The sequence below is a fragment of the Emys orbicularis genome, chromosome 3 (genome assembly GCF_028017835.1).
Source record: "Emys orbicularis isolate rEmyOrb1 chromosome 3, rEmyOrb1.hap1, whole genome shotgun sequence".
NCBI classification, from domain to species: Eukaryota; Metazoa; Chordata; order Testudines; family Emydidae; genus Emys; species Emys orbicularis.
The window spans coordinates 87,487,589-87,510,534 of record NC_088685.1 but is presented as its reverse complement, the minus strand read 5'-3'; the positions used below and the strand labels follow the sequence as shown (position 1 = coordinate 87,510,534).

The window sequence follows — 22,946 nt, the reverse complement described above, 5'->3', positions numbered from 1 at the left end:
GATTTATTCATAGATCCAGTCAAAGATGTATTTTAGTCATTTCTGGTTTAAATTGAGATCCCTTCCCTTTATAACTCACTTATCCTCCGCCATTCCCAAGTCAAGGGTCGTATATACTGACCCAGTAGCATATCTTGAAAACTAGAGCCAATCAACAATTTTAAGCATCATTTTCATTCTCAGTGACCCAGAATTAGTAAAGTTTGACTACATTTATTTCAGAAGCATTTTGGCTGTAGAGCAGTGATATGATTCTATGACCGGATACTGGGCTAGATGGACCTTTGGTCTGACCCAGTATGGCCGTTCTTGTGTTCTTATCTGTCTTTTTGCAATCAGTTTTACTGACAGAAAATCAGGTCTTGTTTTCAATAATGGCAATTTCTTAAACATTTTTAATTCCTGCCCTTGAAAACTGCCTCTTACACAAGTCCCAAGTCAAAAGTTACCTGTGTTTTCAAACTTTGTAATCTTTCATTTGATTTCAGGGACATAAACTTACACTTTGCCCCCCCCAAAAAATCTGAAGTAATTTCAAAGTACGTATATTTCAAAATATATTCTAGTTCTTGGTGAGTCAGCTACAAACTTCAGAAAGCATGAAGGTTTTTTGCAGTTAAAACTGATTTTCTTTTATCTCCCTTAGAATGGAACCATAATTACAGGTCTCCATATGAAGAGGCTGCTATGTCTCCATAGTAAACTCAATTAGAACCCCAATCCAATAGTTGCAAAAACTATTGGCCCGAGCCTTTACTGCTTAAACTAAAGGAAAGTGTTAGCTTTCATTTATAGAAGGACCTTTGTTATTTCTAAGCTGCTAATAGAGGGCATATGCATATTAAGATGCTTAACCTTACTTCTGCTGAAGGCAATGGCAAAAAAAAAAAACGACCAACGAAAACCAAACTCTCTTGTTGAAATAAATAGAGCAGGATTGCCCCTGAATTGCCCACCACAAAAATCAAGAATTTTGGCTTTGTTACAATGTATTTTCAAACCTAACTAGCACACAAGTTTGTAGACGTAACAAGAGGGTTAGTTTAAAGGAGGAGTAATAATCCACTTTTGAGTTAGGGTGAGACAAAATTAGACAAAACTCAATTTCCAATCAGTGTAACTTTTCAAATTCTCCTTTTTCTTAAGAATAAATCTGACAACTTTCAAGCCAAACAAATTTTGTATCCAAAGGTATAGGATTGCAAAAACAAGCATTATTATGGAAGCTAATTATAACCTTAACTACAGACAATAAGGAGGTTAAGTTGGAGCATGAGTGGGACTTGGTGAGAGTGCTTTATCTTTAACGTTGACCTTCTGGGTTTTCCCTACTTCTTACTAGCCAACCCTTTGATTAAGTATACTGTATTGTGGTTGTTTAAATGCATGATAGCCTATTTAGTGGGAACATCTCAGATTCTAGGACTTTGCCCTGCAGGGTGCACTGAACCGTACAGGGCACATGAAGTTTGAAACTGTCAGTGATGAGGACCCAGCAAAGACTTTGCTAGATCTGTTGCAGTATAATAAGCAAAACTGTATCTTAAAAACCCGCATTGTGAGTTTGATATTCTTTCAGTGATATATTAAATCTTCAAAACATAAAAGCCTACTTCTAACTGTAAAGCCTATTACAATTTTAATTTGGATTTGAGCCATTTGCATGTTTGCTAGATCTTCCTATCTTGCAGATACCTTGTGTGTGTATATATTTTTATGTTTGATATTCTGTTAAGGTCTGGAAAAAGTGCCCATGGAGTTTCTTTATAGGGATCCTTGCAAATGTTTTATGGTTTCAAGAGATGTAGATATTTACAGATTGACAGCTTTTTCTTATTACAATTTTCAGTGTTTTAGTTTTGATGATTGTGACAGTGGTTAAAGATGGTTTGATTCCTTTTGATCCTCATTCTGCTGTAGTGTTTCACTGTCTTGATCTAGTTTAAGAAGACAAAAATCAGTGTAATATACTTGCATTTTATCAGTTTAAGTGAATATAAATGCAATCTATAAAATATTCCTCTTTTTTGTTTTTATGCACAGAAAAGATGAAAAGGAGTATGCACTGAAGCAAATTGAAGGTACAGGGATATCGATGTCGGCCTGTAGAGAGATTGCAGTAAGTGGACATAAACAAAAGAAAATATTTTCTTATACTTTGTTATGCAATGGATAGTGTATGTCTTGCTCTGTGAACAACACAACCAAAGGCTTAAAGTAGAAACTTTTCACTTTAGGTATGAAAATTTGAAGGTTTATTCCAATATACGCTTCTACTAAAATTAATGTTTTGTAAATATATTAAAAACAACTTGTAAATGTCAGATCTGTGGCAAGGATATAATATATATTTTTTCAGGATAATTTTGTCTGTCTTACTTTATTTGCCAGGGTTAAAAAACAAAAGTATTGTTTTAAAAACTATATCAATTAAATTTAAAAAATATTTAAGGTTCCAAAAGAGACTCTAGTTGCCATTATGAAAAGGTCACTAATGTGTTCTATGTCAGTGTAATGGTAACCTACTCTTGTTTTATGTCTGAAAATGCACTGTAGTCTTGTTACATTCTGTGCTCTCCTTCGTACAGAAAGTTGTCTTAAGACTACTTTTCCATTTTGCTTTAATGCTTTCTTTCATTGTAAGTGTATGAATCTCCTAGTGATGTCAGTAGGACTCCTAATAATAATAGGAATTGCATGTCTGTATCTGAAGGCAGAATTTGGCCATTTGATGTTTTTTGAGACTGAAAATAACTGTGCATTAGGGTTAAAGTACTTGTTAGGGGAATAAAATTTTGTAATGCAATGCCTGCTGCATCATTGTAAGAGATGCACTTCCTTGATCTAATATATTTGAATGCTGACATCATGGTCAGTGCTTACAAATATAAGATGTATGCCTCTGGCTTTTTATACTCTAGTACCCTAACACAAAAATAAGCTGTTCAGACACACACAGTATCACATGACAATAGAAGCTCATGGTGGTCAGGAATTGAAGAAGCCACTGACTTCTGTTTAGCATAATATACATGGTAATTTTTTGTGTAATCTAAGGAGGTGTAGCAGCTAAAAGTACTGTTCTTTAAAGTGCCTGTCACTATTAAATTAAGGTAGTTCACTGTGGAGATTATAGGTACACCTCTACCTCGATATAACGCTGTCCTCGGGAGCCAAAAAATCTTACCGCGTTATATTGAACTTGCTTTGATCCACCGGAGTGCGCAGCCCCGCCCCCCCGGAGCACTGCTTTACCGCATTATATCCGAATTAGTGTTATATCGGGTTGCGTTATATCGGGGTAGAGGTGTAGTTGCAGGGTTGTCCAATTACAATTAAAAGAATCTACTTCTATGACCTGCCTGCTGGAATTTCTGTCTTTGAGGGAATAACAGCTGTTTTCTAATATCAGTGCTAGAATGTGTTCAGTTAGCATACAGTCAATCTTCTGACAGCAGTGAGACTTTTATCATCTCTGCATTTTTACTCCCTTAGTTTTAAATTGTATTAATATTTTGTGGGGGAGGGTTCAGTTCTCCCGTGTAACTTTTCCTTCTCTATGAGACCATATGGCCATACTAGTGTCTATTTAATAACGTCTGTATGCTGACATGGAAATATGTCAGCATCATAGTCTTGCTTTTTCTTTTTTTGAACTGTTCTAGCTTGGTTCAAGAGCTCAAGACAACCTTGAAAAATGACACAACTATTACATAAGGCTTTTAATTCTACAGTAAATAAAAGTGTGGCTTTTGCTTGTTTTATTTTGGCTGCCTCAGCGGATGACTTATTCATCTCCAGAACATTTCTCACAAATTCCATAGTAAAACTCCTGTGGCTGAGATGGCATGGCAAACTACTGCTGGCAAACACTGAGTAACCTTAGGGAAGATGATGGCTCAGGTAGCCGAAACAGAAAAACGTACTCTTCCTTTTATCAAATAAGATAGACTAAAGGGGGCACTGTGGGGCACACTTTATAACTTCTGTGGGTCAAGCTCAGTGCACACACCAGGGGCTCCTTGTATTCATGCATTCCACCCCACAAGCTCCTTATGTGACACTCTCCCAATCCCCTCTATTTCAGGGACTCTCTGTAACTCCCCAGTCTCCCCTTGCAGATTTCCTGTGTGCCCCCTGATTCCCTCCTCCCACTACAGCAGGGTGTCCCATTCTCCTCACCATACCAGGGGCTTTCTTCCCCCTTCCTTGCCCATCCCCCCACCCACCAGGGTTGCCCATTCTCCCCATCATACTAGGGATTGTCTTCCCTGTCCGCCATTTGCCCCACCATACTAGGGGCTCTGTGTCTCTCTTCCCGCATCCCTCCAAAGGATACCTAACCTTTTCTTCCTCCCTTATTGAATGGCGGCGTGGGTGGCTGATGCCTTCTCTTGCCCAAATGGAGCAGGCTTTGAGGAGGCAAAGTATGAGGAAGGAATGAAAGTAGCCTCCTTCTCTATCCTCTCCCTCTGTCTGCCCAGGGGGGCTGAGCATCCACCCCAAAGCTCCAAGCAGGGAGAGCAATTATTTCTCTTTTGATCATTCATAGATCAGGGTGTGAACATGTTAAATTCTACTGGGAGGGTGAAGGGGATATTTTTCTGGGGGAAGGTATTAATGGGTTGCCATCAACAGGAGACTGTGGCTGAGTGTGTCTTGTTTTCCCTTTTTCAATATTGTTATTCTCCTCCAAATCAATAGACTTCTGACTACTGATGTCTAGAATATTCAATGAAATTTTGGAATTGATTGGATACAGTGTTCAAAAGCTACTGTGTGACAGACTGAGAGATTCCATGATATTGAATGTAAGGCCTCACAAGCTTGGCCAAAAATGTACCTCAAAACCTGCAGTACAGGGTTTGCTTATACAAACCTATGAAGTCCTACAGAAAAGAGAGTGGATTGGTAGAGACGTCTCTATAGGTGGCAATGGAGAGAGCAGATTCAGAGAGAGTGAGTGTCTATGTAAGAAGAGGAAATTAGCCCTCAGATTTAAAACCAATTTATAGTACAAGAGCTCAGAAACTTCCTTTCTGATATTTGCATTGCAAGTGGGAAGACTACACATTTCTCTTGAAAAGCTCAACATTACACAGGTGAGTCTAAAGGATTCAGACAAAGGGGGCCATATTAAGACAAGTGTGTGGATAGTTCTTTTGGCATCCATAATACAAATTTCAGAGGAATGATCAGGATGGATGCCAGTCTCCAAAACTGGGGCTCATCTTCATAGTGGTGTATATGTGGCTCCATTGAATGAGGTTGCATATAGGAAAGGCACATGTGGTGCAAACAACCTGATTGACTGAGTGTTCAGGATAGCTGACAACCCATCCTGTTTCTGATGTTTAACCATGTTATACCTGAGCAAAATCTGAGGTTCCAGGAATTTATCACTGTGTTAAGAGGTCATTCAGCTGTCCACAGGTTCAAAACCATTATACATAGAAGACATTGCACGAGATGGGAGGATATCAGATATAGCTTTGTGACCTAGAGACTGACTTTTTCTGTCAAGGAGAAATGCAAAGACCGCTATCTTTTTCCAGAGAGATTACAGATCAGTTTATCAGTCCTTTGTTAGGACTTGGCAAATCATTTTTGTGCTTTGCCTTTCTTCCTTTACCTCTGTTTATGTTCCCTGTCCATAGAAAGGAAAGGGCTCATATAACTGATTGTATCAAATAGGTAATGGTTCCTAGAGTCAGTGGTGGTGATTGTATCCCATCTTTCAACTTTTGGACAACATCAGCTGAAGCAGGAATCCATATTTCATTCAAGCTTGTTGTATTCACATTGTAATTTAGATTCTGTTGGCGATCATAAGAACAGCCATACTGGGTCAAACCAATGGTCCTCTAGCCCAGTATCCTGTATCTCACAGCAGCCAGTTCCAGATGCTTCAGAGGGAATGAAGAGAACATTGCAATTTCAAGTGATCCATCCCCTGCCATCAAGTCCTAGCTTCTAGCAGTCAGAGGTTTAGACACACCCAGAGCGTGGGATTGCATCCGTGACCATCTTGGCTAATAACCATTGATGGACCTATCCTCCTTGAAATTATCTAATTCTTTCTTGAACCCAGTTTTTGTGTGTGTGTGTGGCCTTTACTAACATCCCTTGTTGATGAGTTCTGCAGGTAGACTGTGCATTGTGTGAAAAAGTGCTTCCTTATGTTTGCTTTAAACTGCTGCCTATTATTTTTATCAGGTAACCTCCAGTTCTTGTGTTATGTCAAGGGGTAAATAACACTTCCCTATTCACTTTCTCCATACTGTTAATAATTTTAGAGACCTCTATCATATCCCCTCTTAATAGTCTTTTTTCTAAGAGGAACAGTCTCAGTCTTTTTAATCTCTCCTTATGGAAGCTGTTCCATACCGTAATCATTTTCATTTCCCTTCTCTGCACCTTTTCCAATTATAATGCATTTTTTTAAGATAAGGTGAACAGAACTGCATGGAGTATTCAAGGTGTGGGCATACCATGGGTTTATATAGTGGCATTGTAATATTTTTTGTTTTATCTGTCCCTTTCCTAATGGTTCTTGACCTTCTGTTAGCTTTTTTTGACTGCTGCTGCATATTGAGTAGATTTTTGCAGGGAACTATTCATGATGATTCCAAGATCTTTCTTGAGTGGTAACAGCTGATGTAGACCCCATCATTTTGTAAGTATAGTTGGGATTATTTTTTCCATTGTGCATTACTTTGCACTTACCAATATTGAATTTCATCTGTCAATTTGTCACCCAGTTTTGTGAGATCCCTTTGTAACGCTTCACAGTCAGCTTTGGATTTAACTGAGTAATTTTGTATAGTTTGTAAATTTTGCCACCTCTCTGTTCACCCATTTTTCAGATCATTTATGAGTATGTTGAACAGCTCATGTCCCTGTAGAGATCCGTGGGGGGATCCCTCTGTTTATCTCTCTTCAGTGTGAAAACTGACCATTCCTACCCTTCATTTCCTGTCTTTTAACCAATTACTGATCTATGAGTGAACCTTCCCTCTTATCCCGTGTCTCCTTACTTTGCTTTAGAACCGTTGATGAGGGAACCTTGTCAAAGGCTTTCTGAAAGTCCAAGTACATTATATCCACTAGGTCACCTTTGTGCACATGCTTGTTGACTCCCTCAAAGAATTCTAATAGATTGGTGAGGCATGATTTTCCTTTACAAAAGCCGTGTTTGACTCTTCCCCAATATAGCTCAGTGGTTTGAGTATTGGCCTGCTAAATCCAGGGTTGTGAGTTCAATCCTTGAGGGGGCCACTTAGGGATCTGGGGAAAAATCAGTACTTGGTCCTGCTAGTGAAGGCAGGGGGCTGGACTCGATGACCTTTCAGGGTCCCTTCCAGTTCTATGAGATAGGTATATCTCCATATCATGTCCATCTATGTGTCTCATAATTTTGTTGTTTACTGTAGTTTCAACCAATTTGCCTGGTACTGAAGTTAAGATTACTGGCCTGTAATTGCCAGTATCACCTCTGGAACATTTAAAAAAGTCAGCATTACATTAGCTATCCGCCAATCATTTGGTGTATATAGGCTGATTTAAGCACTATGTTACAACAGTTAGTAGTTCTGCACTTTCCTATTTGAATTCCTTCAAAACTCTTGGGTGAATACCATCAGATTCTGGTGACTTATTACTGTTTAATTTATCAATCTGTTCCAAAACCACTTCTATTGGCATATCATTCTGGGACAGTTCCTCAGATTTGTCACCTAAAAAGAATGGCTTGGGTGTGGGGATCGCCTCCATATCTTCTGGAGTGAAGACTGATGCATAGAATTCAGTTAGCTTCTCTGCAATGGACTTGTCTTCCTGGAGTGCTCCAACAACACTGCATATTTAGACTTTGAGTGTTTTGTACATAAGCACGCGTGCTTCTTGTCAATATTTGGTTGCTTGCCTTCATGTGTTATATTTAAATAGGAATTTTAAAAATTTGATTGTTCCTCAGTACCTCCTACCTGTACTTTACCAACTTTTTTCCTGTCTTTACTAGGATATAGAGTTCTTATGCATCAAAGTGGCATTTTTCTACCTTTAGCAACATTGGTAAGAAAATTCCTGAAAATGGCATTCATAAAAATAAAATACTGGTATGAATTTCTTCTGACTTCACTCATGGAACAAATACCAGTTCCCACAGATTTCAAGGAAAAAATGCTCTTTACTCCAGTACTGAGACATTAGAATAACTAAAGTATATTTTCAGAAAACACGGACTTGAAAAAATGATCTACTCTTTTAGTTTCTTTTCACCCTAGATGTAGCAGTAGGAACTCAGAAGCATCAATTGGAAGATGGTTAAAGCTGTATTGGAAGCCTCCAGAAGAAAAGGGATTCAGCTACCATAGGGAATAAGGGTCACTCCCCTGGGTAACAATATGAAAGAACCTTGCCATAAACAGATGGGATATTGAAGAACTACAGTTTGGCCAAGTATTGAGCTACACAAGGGATTATAAACTGGATTTATAAGATCATCATCATCATCATCTATGTTTTAGAAACAGAGAGGTCACCTTGCTAAAGTCTCAACTTAAGAACTGCTTTGGGAGGGTCGCAGGATTTGTGTTCAACTTTTTTTATTTTATTTCTTCTCTTCCTCTACTTAATCTTAAGTATCAGAGGAGTAGCTGTGTTAGTCTGGATCTGTAAAAAGCAACAGAGAGTCCTGTGGCACCTTTAAGACTAACAGATCTGCCACAGGACTCTCTGTTGCTTTTTACTTAATCTTAGTCACTTCCCTAGAGTGACTGATGGGACATACACTGAGAAACAAACAAAAAAACCTTGCTTGTTTCTTTTCCCTGGAGCAGCATGACCGTAATCCATAACAACCCTGTTAACTGAAACTAGTAAATGGCTACAGACAGTTGGCATTACATGGAAATTTGTATATTTCAAACTGTCATTCTTGTGGGAAGGTCCTGTAGGGCTGGTCATTTCAAGTAGCCTGCCCATGAATGACTGCCTCTGTTCCCTATAGCGAAAGGACCATGAACCTACAGGGTTGGATTGTTGGAAAAGCTGCTTCCGAGAAAAGAAATAGAGGTAAGTATTTCCTGTATCATTCTCTTTCAGTTGCTACCTCCAAAATAATTGGGTATGTGAGTTCCTTCTGGGCTTGGAGAAAATTTACTGAATCAGTTTCTGGCCATGACATGTAAGACTTGATAGCATCAGAATAGCACCATCATAGTCTAAATACATAGCGTAATATTGGAGCATGAGGAAATGGCAAGATCTCTCCCCCCATACACACTGTCCGCCACTTATTTTTAACCTTTTTATTTAGTGAAAGGAAGAGAGCAGGCCATTGGCTTGTGGTTTGGTAGTCAGCACTTGTTCCTCAGACCCAGAAACTGTTTGTGACTGACACTCTCTCTTCATTGAAAATGACTCCAATGTTGTACTTGTTGAAAGGAGTAGTAAGTCTGTGGTTTTTATTGAGATGCATAGTTGCATACACTAAAACCTGCACTGTACTTGTGTAATCTGGAAATCTGCTTCTGAAGAGATCCATGAGCTACAACATAACTACTAGTGCATCTGCATCAGCTACAACATAACTACTAGTGCACACTTATGTAGATTTAAAATTGTCTACTAAGATTCTTATTTATCAGTTTAATAGCTTATGTAGGAGTACTTTTACAGTATCTTTGTAATACTGGGTAGAAAACATTTTGTATTTGTAAAATACAGTAGTAAGATCTACAGTGTCCACTGTTGCATGATCAGGCAATGAAAGACCCCAGTCTTAATGTATATAATTAAGCTTAATCTTGTAACAATTCCTTGATATGACTTGAGCATTAACATATCTTTTCAAGGAAGCTTAATTTTTCTCTGAATCTTGAAGATACCTTTCTTAGATATTCATCATTTAAAGTACTTGAAATCATGGCTTGGATACCCAGCATTGTATTTTTCTTTTAATAAATAAATTTGTTAGTCTCTAAGGTGCCACAAGTACTCCTGTTCTTTTTGCGGATACAGACTAACACGGCTGCTACTCTGAAACCTATTTTTCTTTTGTTATCTTCATTATTTTGACTTCTATGCTCTTGTTATAATGAGAATGGAAAATCAGTGAATAACATGCAGTAGTAAAAAAAAAAAAAAAATTCTAGAAAGTTTATGAAACATTTGTGCAAAATTGGCTTTTCATCTTTTACTTAGTTTTCTTTTCTACCAACAATTGGAATAATAAATATAATTTATCCCATTAAACAGAGCCTGTGGACAAGCTGTTTGCTAATGCAATTTTCTCCAAAGAATGTGAGAAGCAGCCAACAAGTTTGACTAAGCTTATTAAAATAAATCTTGAAAGCTAGGTTTTAAATTCATCTTTACATAAGAGATCAACTGTTGGATTATATGTTAGGACTAAATAATGTACCCTGTCAAATTTAGAGTACTCTTGTTAATACCTTTTTTTACCATGAGTATTGCCACTTTGGTTATACCTAATGTTTACAGCATTTGATCAAAATTTAACACATTACATCCATCACTTAGGTAAATCAAAAGGTTAAACAGTTTTAAGATAAATATCAACATTCTTTTTTTACTGTATATTACATACAGAACAAGTTGTGTTACAAGTAAGTGAATTAGAGGACTTTAATTCTATTAAGGGATTCTGGTAATATTTTTATATCATGTATACCAAGGTTTCTAAATTACTTTAACTTTATGTAGCCATCAGAGCCCATGTGTTATAGTGGAGCCCAGAGAGTCAAAACTCACTAGTCTTGTTTCACTAATGCATGGATCAGTGACTTGAGCTATGCCCTTGGAGACTGACTCCTCTTTCTCCAACACCTCCCCTCAAGCACAGTCTCCATTCAAAAATCAGTAGGAGAACACTTCAGTCTCTCTGGTCACTCAATAACAGACCTCAAAGTGGCAATTCTTCAATAAAAAAAACTTCAAAAACAAACTCCAAAGTGAAGCTGCAGAACTGGAATTAATTTGCAAACTAGATACCATCAGATTAGGCCTGAATAAAGACTGGGAGTGGTTGGGTCATTACAAAACCTAAACTTAATTTCCCCAATACTAATACTCCCTACTGTTACTCACACTTCTTGTCAACTGTCTGTAATGGGCCACTCTCTTACCACTTCAAAAGTTATTTCTCCACCCTCGGTGTCCTGCTGTTAATTGATTTATCTCGTTAGATTGACTTAACACTTGGCAAAGCACCCCACATCCTTTCATGTATTTATACCTGCTCCTGTATCTTTTACTTCATACATCTGATGAGGTGGGTTCTAGCCCATGAAAGCTTATGCCCAAATAAATTTGTTAGTCTCTAAGGTGCCACAAAGACTCCTTGGTTGTTTTTTTTTTTTTTTTTTTTTTTGCTGATACAGACTAACACGGCTACCACTGAAACCAGTCTCCATATTGTAACTTTCCAATCAGTCTGAATTGTAACAATCTTAAGAACTACTATATAATCAAAACTCTTATTTTGTAGCACTTTATAAATGCCATGAACTTGGTTCAAGGTTTATTTTTAATTTGCTCTGTATAATGTAACTAGATATAGTGCACTTAGTTCTAAATTTCACTGAATTTCTTTGTAGGGGAAAATAAACTGAATATAAATATTTAAGTTTTTAGATCAGTGGTCTTTTCAAGACAGAGAAGTGAGCTATTCCTTTTTGAACTAGTTGTATTGCTCTAGTTTAGTCACAAATGGTTTGTTTGTCTGCACTAGTGATGGTGATGAGTGTTCTGAATTGTTGCAGTTTTGCCTTTGTGTCAGTATTAAGACTAGGATTCAAAACCATTTCAGTTGCAACGCCCTGTGTCAATATATTGGTTCCTGGCAAAGCTCCCAGAAACAGCAGATTTTGTGTGCCTTCAAAAGGCTGTCCATGTACTGTGGGACACTAGCGGGAGGACTAGATGAACCATTTCAAGTTACCTCTGTCCATAGGGACATTAACATGTTACAAAGTGAAATTGTTTGGATTATAACATTAATTTAGCTTTACTGAAAACTAATCCAAGAAGACTGTAGCATTCGTGTACACCACTTGGAGTGGGGGCGCAAGATGTGCTACAACATGCCAGAGGGACCGAATGGTTCTGAGGATAAGCAATGTCTTAGAGTCCATGTGATCTGTTGAACTAAACATGAAACTAATAAATTCTGTGTTCTTCTCCAGGCTGTACCAATAACTCGTGGTCACCTGATTTTTCTGCATTTTAGAAATGTGAAATAAATTCACCTTATAAGAGTGAGGATTAATTTTTCAATGTTAAAGTATTTTGAAGACATAAAGTGTTACATAGGTACCACATCTTTAATGTTTAAGACACAATTACAAACTCTATTTTATAACTTACATGATTGTTTATTAATTAGTAATCTTTAACCAAAACAGAGGACTTACATCCATGTCCAAACCTTCCTTTTTGTCCTGGATCTTAGACTTCATCAGCACTTTGCAATATTTGCTGTGAGGTGGAAGGTAACATTCTACTTCTATTCCATCTGCTTTTTTAGAGCATAGTTTAAATAAAGTGAGACATTAACAACTGTCCCCCCCCTCAAAATCTACCATGTATCTCTTGAAAAACACACTTTTGCAGTAGCAATTTCTTTTGAATGTGAAAATAGAATGTTTGTGTTTATGGAAGATTCGAAACTCCACTCCCTATTTCAGTAGCTGGAGGTAGTTAAATAACTATATATTATAAATTTAAGGGATTTTTTTTTTATTAATGTTAGGCATGTATTGGCTAGAATAGTCTACATATCATGGGCTTTATAAAACATGAATCAACAGCAGGAAAGTTATTTGTTTAGCAACATGACAGCCCCTTCTGATCTGCATGCCATGGGTAAAATGAGATTTACTCAAATTACATTGCCTAATCCTGTATAAACTGTGCAATTTAAATGCAGTTTTCATAAGGGACTACAGAACAGCTTTTTAAAGCATAAGAGACGTTATAATTTATGGGTATGTGTAGCGGGGCAGTAACCCTGCTCCCGCCCTGAAGGGCTTAAAACAGCCCTGTGAGAGGGCTGTGGTGGGGAACCAGTAAGCCTGGGCTGATTGGGGAAGCAGGCGCAGCTGGGCCACGCCCCAATCAGGACACAGCTGGCCCTATAAAGGGGCTGTTAGGCCGGAGCTCAGAGCATCTTTCTCTAGATGTGGACAGAGATGGGCCTGGCTGCTTGGGAGCTCGGCAGAGTACCTAGAGTAGAGCAGGGCTGGGGAAAGGCCAGAGGAACTGGGGCGCTCCAGGCTGGAAAAGCTCCAGGCTGCAGGCCTTGGTAAAGGCCGGGAAGGGTACTGGGGTTGCAGAGGTGCAGCCCAAGGGTAGGCAAAGGCAGCAGGTTCAAACCCCCCTTTGCCAATGATGAATGGCTTGTACACTGCAGTTGGCCCCAGTGAGTGGAGGCTAGATGGTGACTGGCAGTAGCCATAGACTGAGGCGAGGTGGGTGATAGAGGGTTGGGGGTTCCCTGGGGAGGGGAGACCCAGAGCTGTGGGGGTACTGCCAGGGGGAAGAACCCAAGGAAAAGGGGCACCGGGTCTGGGAGGGATACTGGGGACCAGCAAAAGGCAAGACACCGGGTTGCAGAGGGCGCTCCGGGCTGGAACGAGCTAATTCCCTGGACAACCAGCAGGAGGCGCCACAGCGATGAGGCTTTGCCGCGCTATGGTATTCATTATCCTTTTTTTACTTTAGAGAGAAGTTATTAGAAAAATGTGAAAATGGTACCTCTTCATTCAACAGATCTGCCTCTTTTCAGTGTCTTAGCAGCAGACATTACTGACCAAAATAATATTACTTTTAAAATCTAACGTAACTAGATATTTTTATACATCAACTCCCTCCCCCCCCTTCACCTCCTGCCCCCCTCAAGCTAATCAATATAGTATGTTTAGGCCTGCATCCAAGAAAGGGTATAAAGCAGATCCATGTTAATAACTAATGAAATGTCAGTGTTATTTCTGAGTATTCTTGTTTTTGTCAACTTTTTAAACATCCTTTAAAGAAAATGTAATTTTTTGTTATAGTGCAGGTCTGCTTTGAAAAGTGACTTCATAAAATTGACACAGGGTAGCATATTGTTTAAACGGCTTGCAGATCAGATTTACTCACTTGACAATTAAAAACACTTATTTTAGCTACTATTCTGTAAAACTCAGTCTGAAATTTTAGTTTCAAGATGAGTTCTGACTCACACTACTAATAATAAAGACTCTATCATCAGAACTTGATTATTAGTTCTGTTCATTATGAATAAAATACAATCTTTATCTTCCATAGGTGTGTTGACCCTGCACAAAGGAGTAGAAAGTAGTAAATACTTACTTTGGCCATTAAAGTAAGTTGGAATGACACTGAATAAATAGAGAGGAGGACTAGTTTTTCCATTAACTTCAGGGGGTATTAGATCAGGCCTGAATGTATAGGCAGAAATTGTCAGTAGTATATATTTTGTTGTTTTAGCGGGGGTGTATGAGTGGGGAAAATGTAACTTATTTTACAGAATTATGTTTGTATGTTAGGGAAGGTAAAATGTCTGTTAGAATGCTCAGGACCTTGCAACATTTGAAACATAAAATGTGGTAAAATAGAAAATGTTTAAAATTTTCATTGTACTTTGGTTTGAGAAGTTCTTATTAAATTGGGGTTATGTTATCTTATTTTTAGGGCTGTCGATTAATAGCAATCAATTCACACGATTAACTCAAAAATATTAATCACGATTAATCACACTGTTAAACAATAGAATACCAATTGAAATGTATTAAATATTTTTGGATATTTTTCTACATTTTCAAATATATTGATTTCTGTTACAACGCACAATACAAAGTATACAGTGTTCACTTTATATTATAATTTTTTGTTACAAATATTTGCACTGTAAAAATGATAAACAAAATAAATAGTATTTTTCAATTCACCTCATACAAGTACTGTAGTGCAATCTCATTATCGTGTAAGAGTAACTTACAAATGTAGATTTTTTTGTTTTGTTACACAACTGCACTTAAAAACAAAACAATATAAAACTTTAGATACAAGTCCACTCAGTCCTACTTCCTGGTTAACCAATCACTAAGACAAACAAGTTTGTTTACATTTACGGGAGATACTGCTGCCTACTTCTTATTTACAATGTCACCTGAAAGTGAGAACAGGCATTGCAAGGTATTTATATGTCAGATATGCTAAACGTTTGTATGCTCCTTCATGCTTCGGCCAATATTCCAGAGGACATGCTTCCATGCTTATGATGCTTGTTAAAAAATAATGCGTTAATTAAATTTTGATTGAACTCCTTGGGGGAGAACTGTATGTCTCCTGTTCTGTTTTACCTGCATTCTGCCATATATTTCATGTTATAGCAGTCTCAGATGATGACTCAGCACACGTTCTTAAAACAAACATTTTCACTGCAAATTTGACAAAATGCAAAGAAGGTACCAATGTGAGATTTCTAAAAAAGCTACAGCACTTGACCCAAGGTTTAAGAATCTGAAGTGCTGTCCAAAATCGGAGAGGGATGAGTTGAGGAGCATGCTTTCAGAAGTCTTAAAAGAGCAACACTCTGATGTGGAAACTACAGAACCCTAACCGCCAAAAAAGAAAATCAACCTTCTGCTGGTGGCATCTGACTCAGATGATGAAAATGAACATGCATCGGTCTGCTCTGCTTTGGATCGTTATCGAGCAGAACCATCATCAGCATGGACGCATGTCCTCTGGAATGGTGGTTAAAGCATGAAGGGACATATGAATCTTTAGCGCATCTGGCACGTAAACATCTTGCAACGCCGGCTACAACAGTGCCATGTGAATGCCTGTGCTCACTTTCAGGTGACATTGTAAACAAGAAGCAGGCAGCATTATCTCCTGGAAATTGTAACCAGACTTGTTTGTCTGAGCGATTGGCTGAAGTAGGACTGAGTGGACTTATAGGCTCTAAAGTTTTACATTGTTTTGTTTTTGAATGCAGTTATTTTTTTTGGACATAATTCTACATTTGTAAGTTCAACTTTCATTATAAAGAGATTGTACTACAGTACTTGTATTAGGTGAATTGAAAAATACTATTTCTTTTGTTTTTTACAATGCAGATATTTGTAATAAAAAAATAATATAAAGTGAGCACTGTACACTTTGTATTGTGTTGTAACTGAAATCAATATATCCAATAAAATTTAAATAAATGGTATTCTATTATTATTTAACAGTGCGATTAATTGCGATTAATTTTTTTAATCACTTGACAGCCCTACCTATTTTGTAAAGGATTTTTGATATATGGGATTATTTTCCCTTGTCTAGTCACAAATGAACTGTATGAAATACGTATTATCCTATAAATTGATAGTATTCTGTTGAATGTGTTTCGTTTTGAGTGCCTATCCATAGCTCTATAATCCGGATTTAATATTTAGTAAAATCAACTTAATTGGCACTCTCATAAATGGCATGCTTATTTAATGAAGATGGGTGCCAAGGAACTGAATTGGTGAAAGGAATTTAAATGTCTCTTAAAAAGGAACCAGTAGAACTCCCAAGTTGTGAAGTGTTTTAAATGGCATGCCTAGTGATGTCTGCTGGACTACTTACTGTATTTCACAGATGGGATGTGAGTTTGCTACCAGAAGTTTCCCACTGTGCTTCCTGGCTCTATTCCTTATTTCAGTAGACTCTTTTGTTTGTTCCCTTCATTCTGCACTGCTCTTTACCTTTTGGCACCCATGCCCTCTCTCTACCATAAAGTTCATCTCACCACCCACAGTCCTGGCTCGTTCCCAACATTTTCTTTGTCCACTTCTGTACTTAACCTGCTGAATGGCTGTTGCAAGTCCTATGACTTCACTTCCTTCATCCATTGTAGGTTTATTCTCTGCTGCGTAACTCTGCCATCTACCCAGCCAAACAGCAATACTGCTCTTCCATTGTTGAATCCTATCCCTATAGTCTCTACCACTTATTAGTAACATTAGTCTTCGTCCTTAAAACTTGCCTTCCTCTCTGCACAAGGTCTTGACTGCTGCTACTTAAAGTGCTTGTCCGTGTGTGTTTGTGTATATACATAAATATATATAATAAAAATATTCGTCTTGGTGCGCATGTGCCTAGTGCACTCAAGTTGGATTGTTGTGGTCAGCAGTGTCTGTTGGGGCTGCTTCTGGTGCCTGTCCTGTCCTTTTGCCTCCAAAAGGGCATAAAGGATGGGATTACTCCACCTGCCCTTCAACTTCTTCTCACTGCTTGTAGCTGAGTCGAGTCAAAACTTGCAGTTTCCTAACTTCTTCACTCATTAGTGCAGCTTATTCTTTATGTCAACACTTGTAGGTAGTTAGGTCCTTAGTATTGTATAGATTTTTTTGATAACATTTCCTTTCTTCCCTTTATAAGGAAATTAACATCTTTGTTTTGCCTGTGAGTCCATACTAGGATCAGTTATATAACTGAACACAAATCTCCAGCTTCAAAAATTCAATGTGAGGCTTTAATACCTCTCAGTGATGGGCACATCAGATATTTACTATGTCTAGGTGAAGGGCACATTAAAGAAAGATGTGCCATCTGTAAGTCTTTTTCTGTGAAAACAGAGTTAGGGTATCTTGCTTAAAAATGTTCCTTTTGGAGAGGTCAGTGCACCCATCTTCAGACTCTGGGATGTCTGGGGCAGAAACTTCTGAACAATTATCTAAAACTGATCCTGCTGGCTCCTCTACATGTGGAGCTGAAGTTCCTGGGAAGGGAAGAGCACTGGGTCTCGAGGGGAAGAGATCTAGTCTCAATCACCAGGCCCTTCCTTGAGGAGACATAAATCATCACAAACTCAGATAAAAGGTAGTACAAGTCCCAAAAAGAGTCCTTCTGACATTGTCAGGCACCGGTCACTGTGCCTCATGACAAGCTACTTCAGTACCACATAAATAGATGGTTACTGACCTCATTTCACTGAGGCCTCCAGTACTAACACAATCTACTTGCCTATTTTTTGACACCAGTGTATTAGGGACCAAAATCCTATACTGGTTTCTTTGCTATTGGACTTCCCAGGACTAGTAGTGGTGAAGGTGCCTCTTCCTCTGCTGTTCTGGCAGTGGTACAGAGTATATCAGCACTACCAGCCAGGTGCTCCTGGCATGCCTGCTGGTACAGGTCCTCCTCCTCAGGAGGACAGTTCATTCTCCTCCTCAGGCGCTCAGGGCTTTATGGAGCTTTCACCAGCTCATTCCATGGGGTCTAGGTATTCAGGCCAGCATATGTCCAAGCGGGAGTTAAAGGGTGAGTTTTATTATCCTAGATGTAGCTCAGAGGGATACTACTCCCAGGTCCGCCCCTATTGCCACCTGCCCCTTATGCTTATCAACAACCCCAGATAAACACAAGAGATTTCAGGACTCGTTACACAAATTGGCTAACACACCTGAGATCTAGTTGAGGTGATCCAGGAAAAATCATGTGCAACTCCTGGACATCTTGCATACCTCGGTACCTGGATGCACTTCAAGCTGGGGGTGTAATTCCTCACTCAAGGAAATGTGCTCATGTTAGCTCTGATTGAGCTAGTGTGCTAAAAATAGAATGTAGCCGTGGCGGTGTGAGGGGCTAGTCACCCCAAATACAGTCCGGTCCAGACCATAGACAGGTATTCAGGGCAGCTAGACCCTTGCACTGCCATGGCTGCATTCTATTTTTAGCAGGCTAGCTTGATGAGAACTAGTGGGAGTAGTGTCTGTGACGATTGTTGCCCCACCCAAGGCTTTATGGAAATATGCGCGTGTGTGTGTGTGTGTGTGTGTGTGTGTATACTAGTTTTTTATATATATATAAAAAACTAGAATGTATTGTATGCTACATATGCCATGTAACATATCTCTATAAAGGTTATGAGCTATTGAATCTATTAATACTAGCTGCCTATTTAATTTTTAAATATCCACCTCCCTTTCCATCTCTTATAGGGAGTATTGAAATTTAAACCTCCTCAGTGTGATAGATATGCTTGCTTTGATCTGCTTAGCTCTTGGAAGTCCTGCTGCCTGGGGTTCCTAGGGACAGCTCTGTCTGCCATTAGGGATTTTTTCCCCCCGAGAACCCCAAGTTTGGGAACCACTGGTATAGATAAACAAATTACACCATGGTCCAGAATGTCACCACTCAACAATGGAAACTAACCTGGTGCAAAGCCCAGAAATTGACCTCTGTTCAGCTAAGAGATGGCAAAGTGAATGTTATCTTTAGAACAGGTGAAGGTGGGGCCTGAGCTTATTTTATTTGATAAAAGTGACACGTGATGGTAAAAGTTTGAAAACCACTCAGTTATACTAACAATAGGGGAGAGAAAATCAGACAGAAGTGACTGTAGTTGATAGTGTCCCTTTAAAATGTTAGATTTTATTCAGGGAAAGATGTTTGTTACCCAGGCAACAGAGAATATGTATTTCAGTACCTATGAAAGGAAAAGAACAGATGTTCTTATGTGCAGCATGGAGTTGCAGCCAATTATCACCCTCATTAGTAAATATAATGCTGGCAGTAATTAAACTGCTTATTACTTTACCATTGCATGTGATGAAATTAATAAGCCATGAATAGAAGGAAGAAGGGTATGGGGGAGAGAGAACTCTTCCTTATCTGACGCTGTATGAGATTTTAAATATTTTAACTTAAATAATAAAATTCATCAATGCTCCCTTTCCACACTAAAATGCTTTTTAGATTTTGTAGACTTATATTTTGCCACTGCATTTTCTTCAGTATTATGCATTCTTCTGATTGTCTCCTTAAGAAAGTTCCTTTTGATTTGACATTTGACTCCTTAGTATTACATCTTTGATAATTTGTGTTACTCTTCTAAAATATCTGAAAATGAAAAGGAAATTGGGTAAATACCTTAAAAGTATGTATAAAAAAAGAAAGTCTCTACTAGAATACCAAAAATATTAGTATTCAGCTTCTGGATCATGTAAAATTATACTGAGGCCTGATTTGTACACGGATTTTTGTACAAGTATAACTATTATGATTAGGGGGTATGACTTTTTTTAACCAAAATGTTTATGCTGGTACAGCTTCCCTATTGTAGATGCAGTTACATTCATATTATACCGGTATAGCTTATTCTCCTTCCTGTGGGCAGCCACATTCTTTCCAGGTTAGTGAATACTGTTCTCAACTTTTACTCAAAGGAAGTAAGAGCTTTGATATTGGATGTGATAGTTAGGAACAAAGCACATTTTTAGGCCTGATCCTCTTGTAGTATACACTAGCATAACTTTGAGATGACAATGAAGTTTTGCCATTATACACTAGCTTACGATTTGGCCTCTTGCCTATGCTTTTCCGTACTTCTTGCCAGAAATAGAAAGGAAAACCTTTATTTTATGCTTTTATAAAGGGCATTGCAAAAACATTTTTTCTGTCTTCACAATATGGGATAAAGGAAAGTGTCCTTGCCTATACTTTTTTTCAGGTTCGGATAAAGAACATATGAGGTCAGATAGATCAAACTGTAATGTCGTAGTGCATGGAAACAAGAAAGGAATATTGTGTATCCCTTATTTTTTAGTTTATTTGGCTAATTGGCTGAATTATCCCATCACACCCTAGTGACATGTTGGGAAACTACTCCAAAATGTCCAATATTATGGCAGTGGTGGTTGAAAAGATGAATGTAAAAGAAAAACATTTGACCTCTAAATAGAAGGAATGAATTATTTTTAAATTCACGTAACTCTTTTTGTGTGTTGTTTTTAAATCTTCTAATCTCCCCATCAGCCTGCCCCTCCGATTTTGTCCACTGGTGTATGCGCCCTCTCATCACACTAATCCACAGAGACTTCAGCTTCCATATTGATGACCCATTGGACCCCTTTGGTGCATGTTTCCTCACCTTCATTTTGTTAGTCCTGCAGCCCTGATTCAACTCTCCCATTCAACAAAAGGACAGTTCCCTTTACCAAGCACTGCTTTCTCTAATCTCTCTGTTGGTGAGCTTCCCCTATCTGATGTAGGAACATGGGCCATAGGACTGTAAAGGACCTCCTGCATTACAGAGTCAAGTTCCTTTCTATCATGGGCAATCCTGTCATATAATCCCATTTATAAATGTATTAAGTCTGTCTTAAAACTAGTTAAGTTGTTTTCCTCTACTACTCCTATTGAAAGGCTGTTCCAAAATTTCACTCCTCTGATGGTTTAGAAATCTTTTAATTTCCAGCCTAAACTTATTCATGGTTTATACCCACTTTGTTTTTGTGCCAACAGTCTCCTTTAGCTTAAAAAGGTCTTCTTTCAGGTGTTTATAACCCTGATGCATTTATAGAGCGCAATCATATCCACTCTCTGCCTTCACTTTTCTAGAGTAAACAAACCAAGCTCTTTTAGTCTCCTCTTGTAAGATAGGCTCTCCACTCCCTTGATCATCCTACCAGCTCTTCTCTGTACCAGTTCCAGTTTGAAATTAATTTTCTTGAAAAGGGGAAGGTGGAGGAGATTGGTCACTGTCAGCATTGCCCATCAGCCCTCTCCCTCATGCCCTGTCAGTTGGCCTTTCTGTGACTTCAGGTCTGTCATTGCTGATGACTTCTTGTCTGTTCTCAGCCCTCTCCTTCTTTCCTTCTCTTCCTGTTTTTGACATGTCAGCTGCCTTCAACACCATTGACCATGGTCCTCTTCTTGAAATCTTGTCCTCCCTTTGCATCTGTGATCTGTCCTTGCCTGGTTCTCCTTCTACCTCTCTAATTGCTTCTTTGGAGGATCGGTCTAATTTTCCCCCTCAACTTTTTTTTTTGGGGGAGGAGGAGCGGGAGTATGGTTCCAGGGGACTCTGTCTTGGGTCCCCTTCTCTTCTCTCTCTACACCTTACCAGTGGGTAATCTCATCTGCAAAAACAAATTCAGCTTCCCACTCTATACTGATGACTTGCAGATCTACGTCTTGTTTCCAAACTAAAATCTTGATCTGTCTCTTTGACACTTGTTGTCTAGCTATCAGCTCAAGCTTAACATGGCTAAAACACAGTTATTAATCTTCCCTCCACCCACCCCCTTCTCACTATCTCTTTTCTTGATCACTGTAGACAACATCACCATCCTGCCTGTCTCTCAGGTCTGTAATCTAGGTGTCTTCAACTCAGACCTCTCTCTAGGTCCTCACTTTCAATCTACGTTTAAATCTTGCATGTTCTTTTCTGCATAACATCTCTATGATACAGCCTTTCCTACCCATCCATACAGTTAAAACACTCATCCAGGCCCTCACCTTGCATCTCAGTTACTGCAAAACCCTTTTCTCTGGTCTTTGCAAAAGTAATCATGCCCCACTCATATCCATTCAGAATGATGCTGCAAAGATATATATATATATGTATATATATAAAAATAATGTGCGAGTCCATAGCTTATCATACTGAGCAATATTGTCTCCTTTTCTTGTACTTCCACCTCTGGGGATTCTGTCTGTTTATTTTTGTTCATGTTTTAAAGTTAGATTGTTAAGCCTTTGGAGTAGGGAGAGCCTGGTTGTTCTGCTTGATACAGTGCTTAGCACAGTCCATGGTCCATAAGTAGGGCTGCTAGCACTATGGTGATACAGATAAAACTGGGAATTGAAACTTTTAAAATATGATATCCTAAAACAATTACAAATGGGAGCTCTGCACTTGGGTCTGGTCAGTGTTTCTGTTTTTCTTTACCATATGTTTGTACAGTACCTAGCCCAGTGGGCTTCTCTTCTTGATTGGTGTCTCTAGCTGCTACTGTTGTAACACAAACAATAAAAAATACTATAAAACAAGTTACCAGCTTGCCTCCTGCTGACAGAAATTTATAATAATTTGGGAAAAGTCCAGGTCCTTTCATTATACAGGAACTCCTCACTTAAAGTTGTCCCGGTTAACG

At 38.6% G+C, this 22,946-nt stretch overlaps 1 protein-coding gene across 1 annotated transcript in view; it reads left to right on the top strand.

The window, feature by feature from the left end:
• Positions 1-22,946, top strand: part of CDK19 (cyclin dependent kinase 19) — a 213,568-nt gene that overhangs the window by 62,081 nt on the left and 128,541 nt on the right. The window contains exon 2 of the mRNA XM_065400782.1: positions 2,044-2,119. Within this exon, the coding sequence (XP_065256854.1) occupies positions 2,044-2,119 (76 nt within the window). The remainder of the gene's footprint in view (positions 1-2,043; positions 2,120-22,946) is intronic.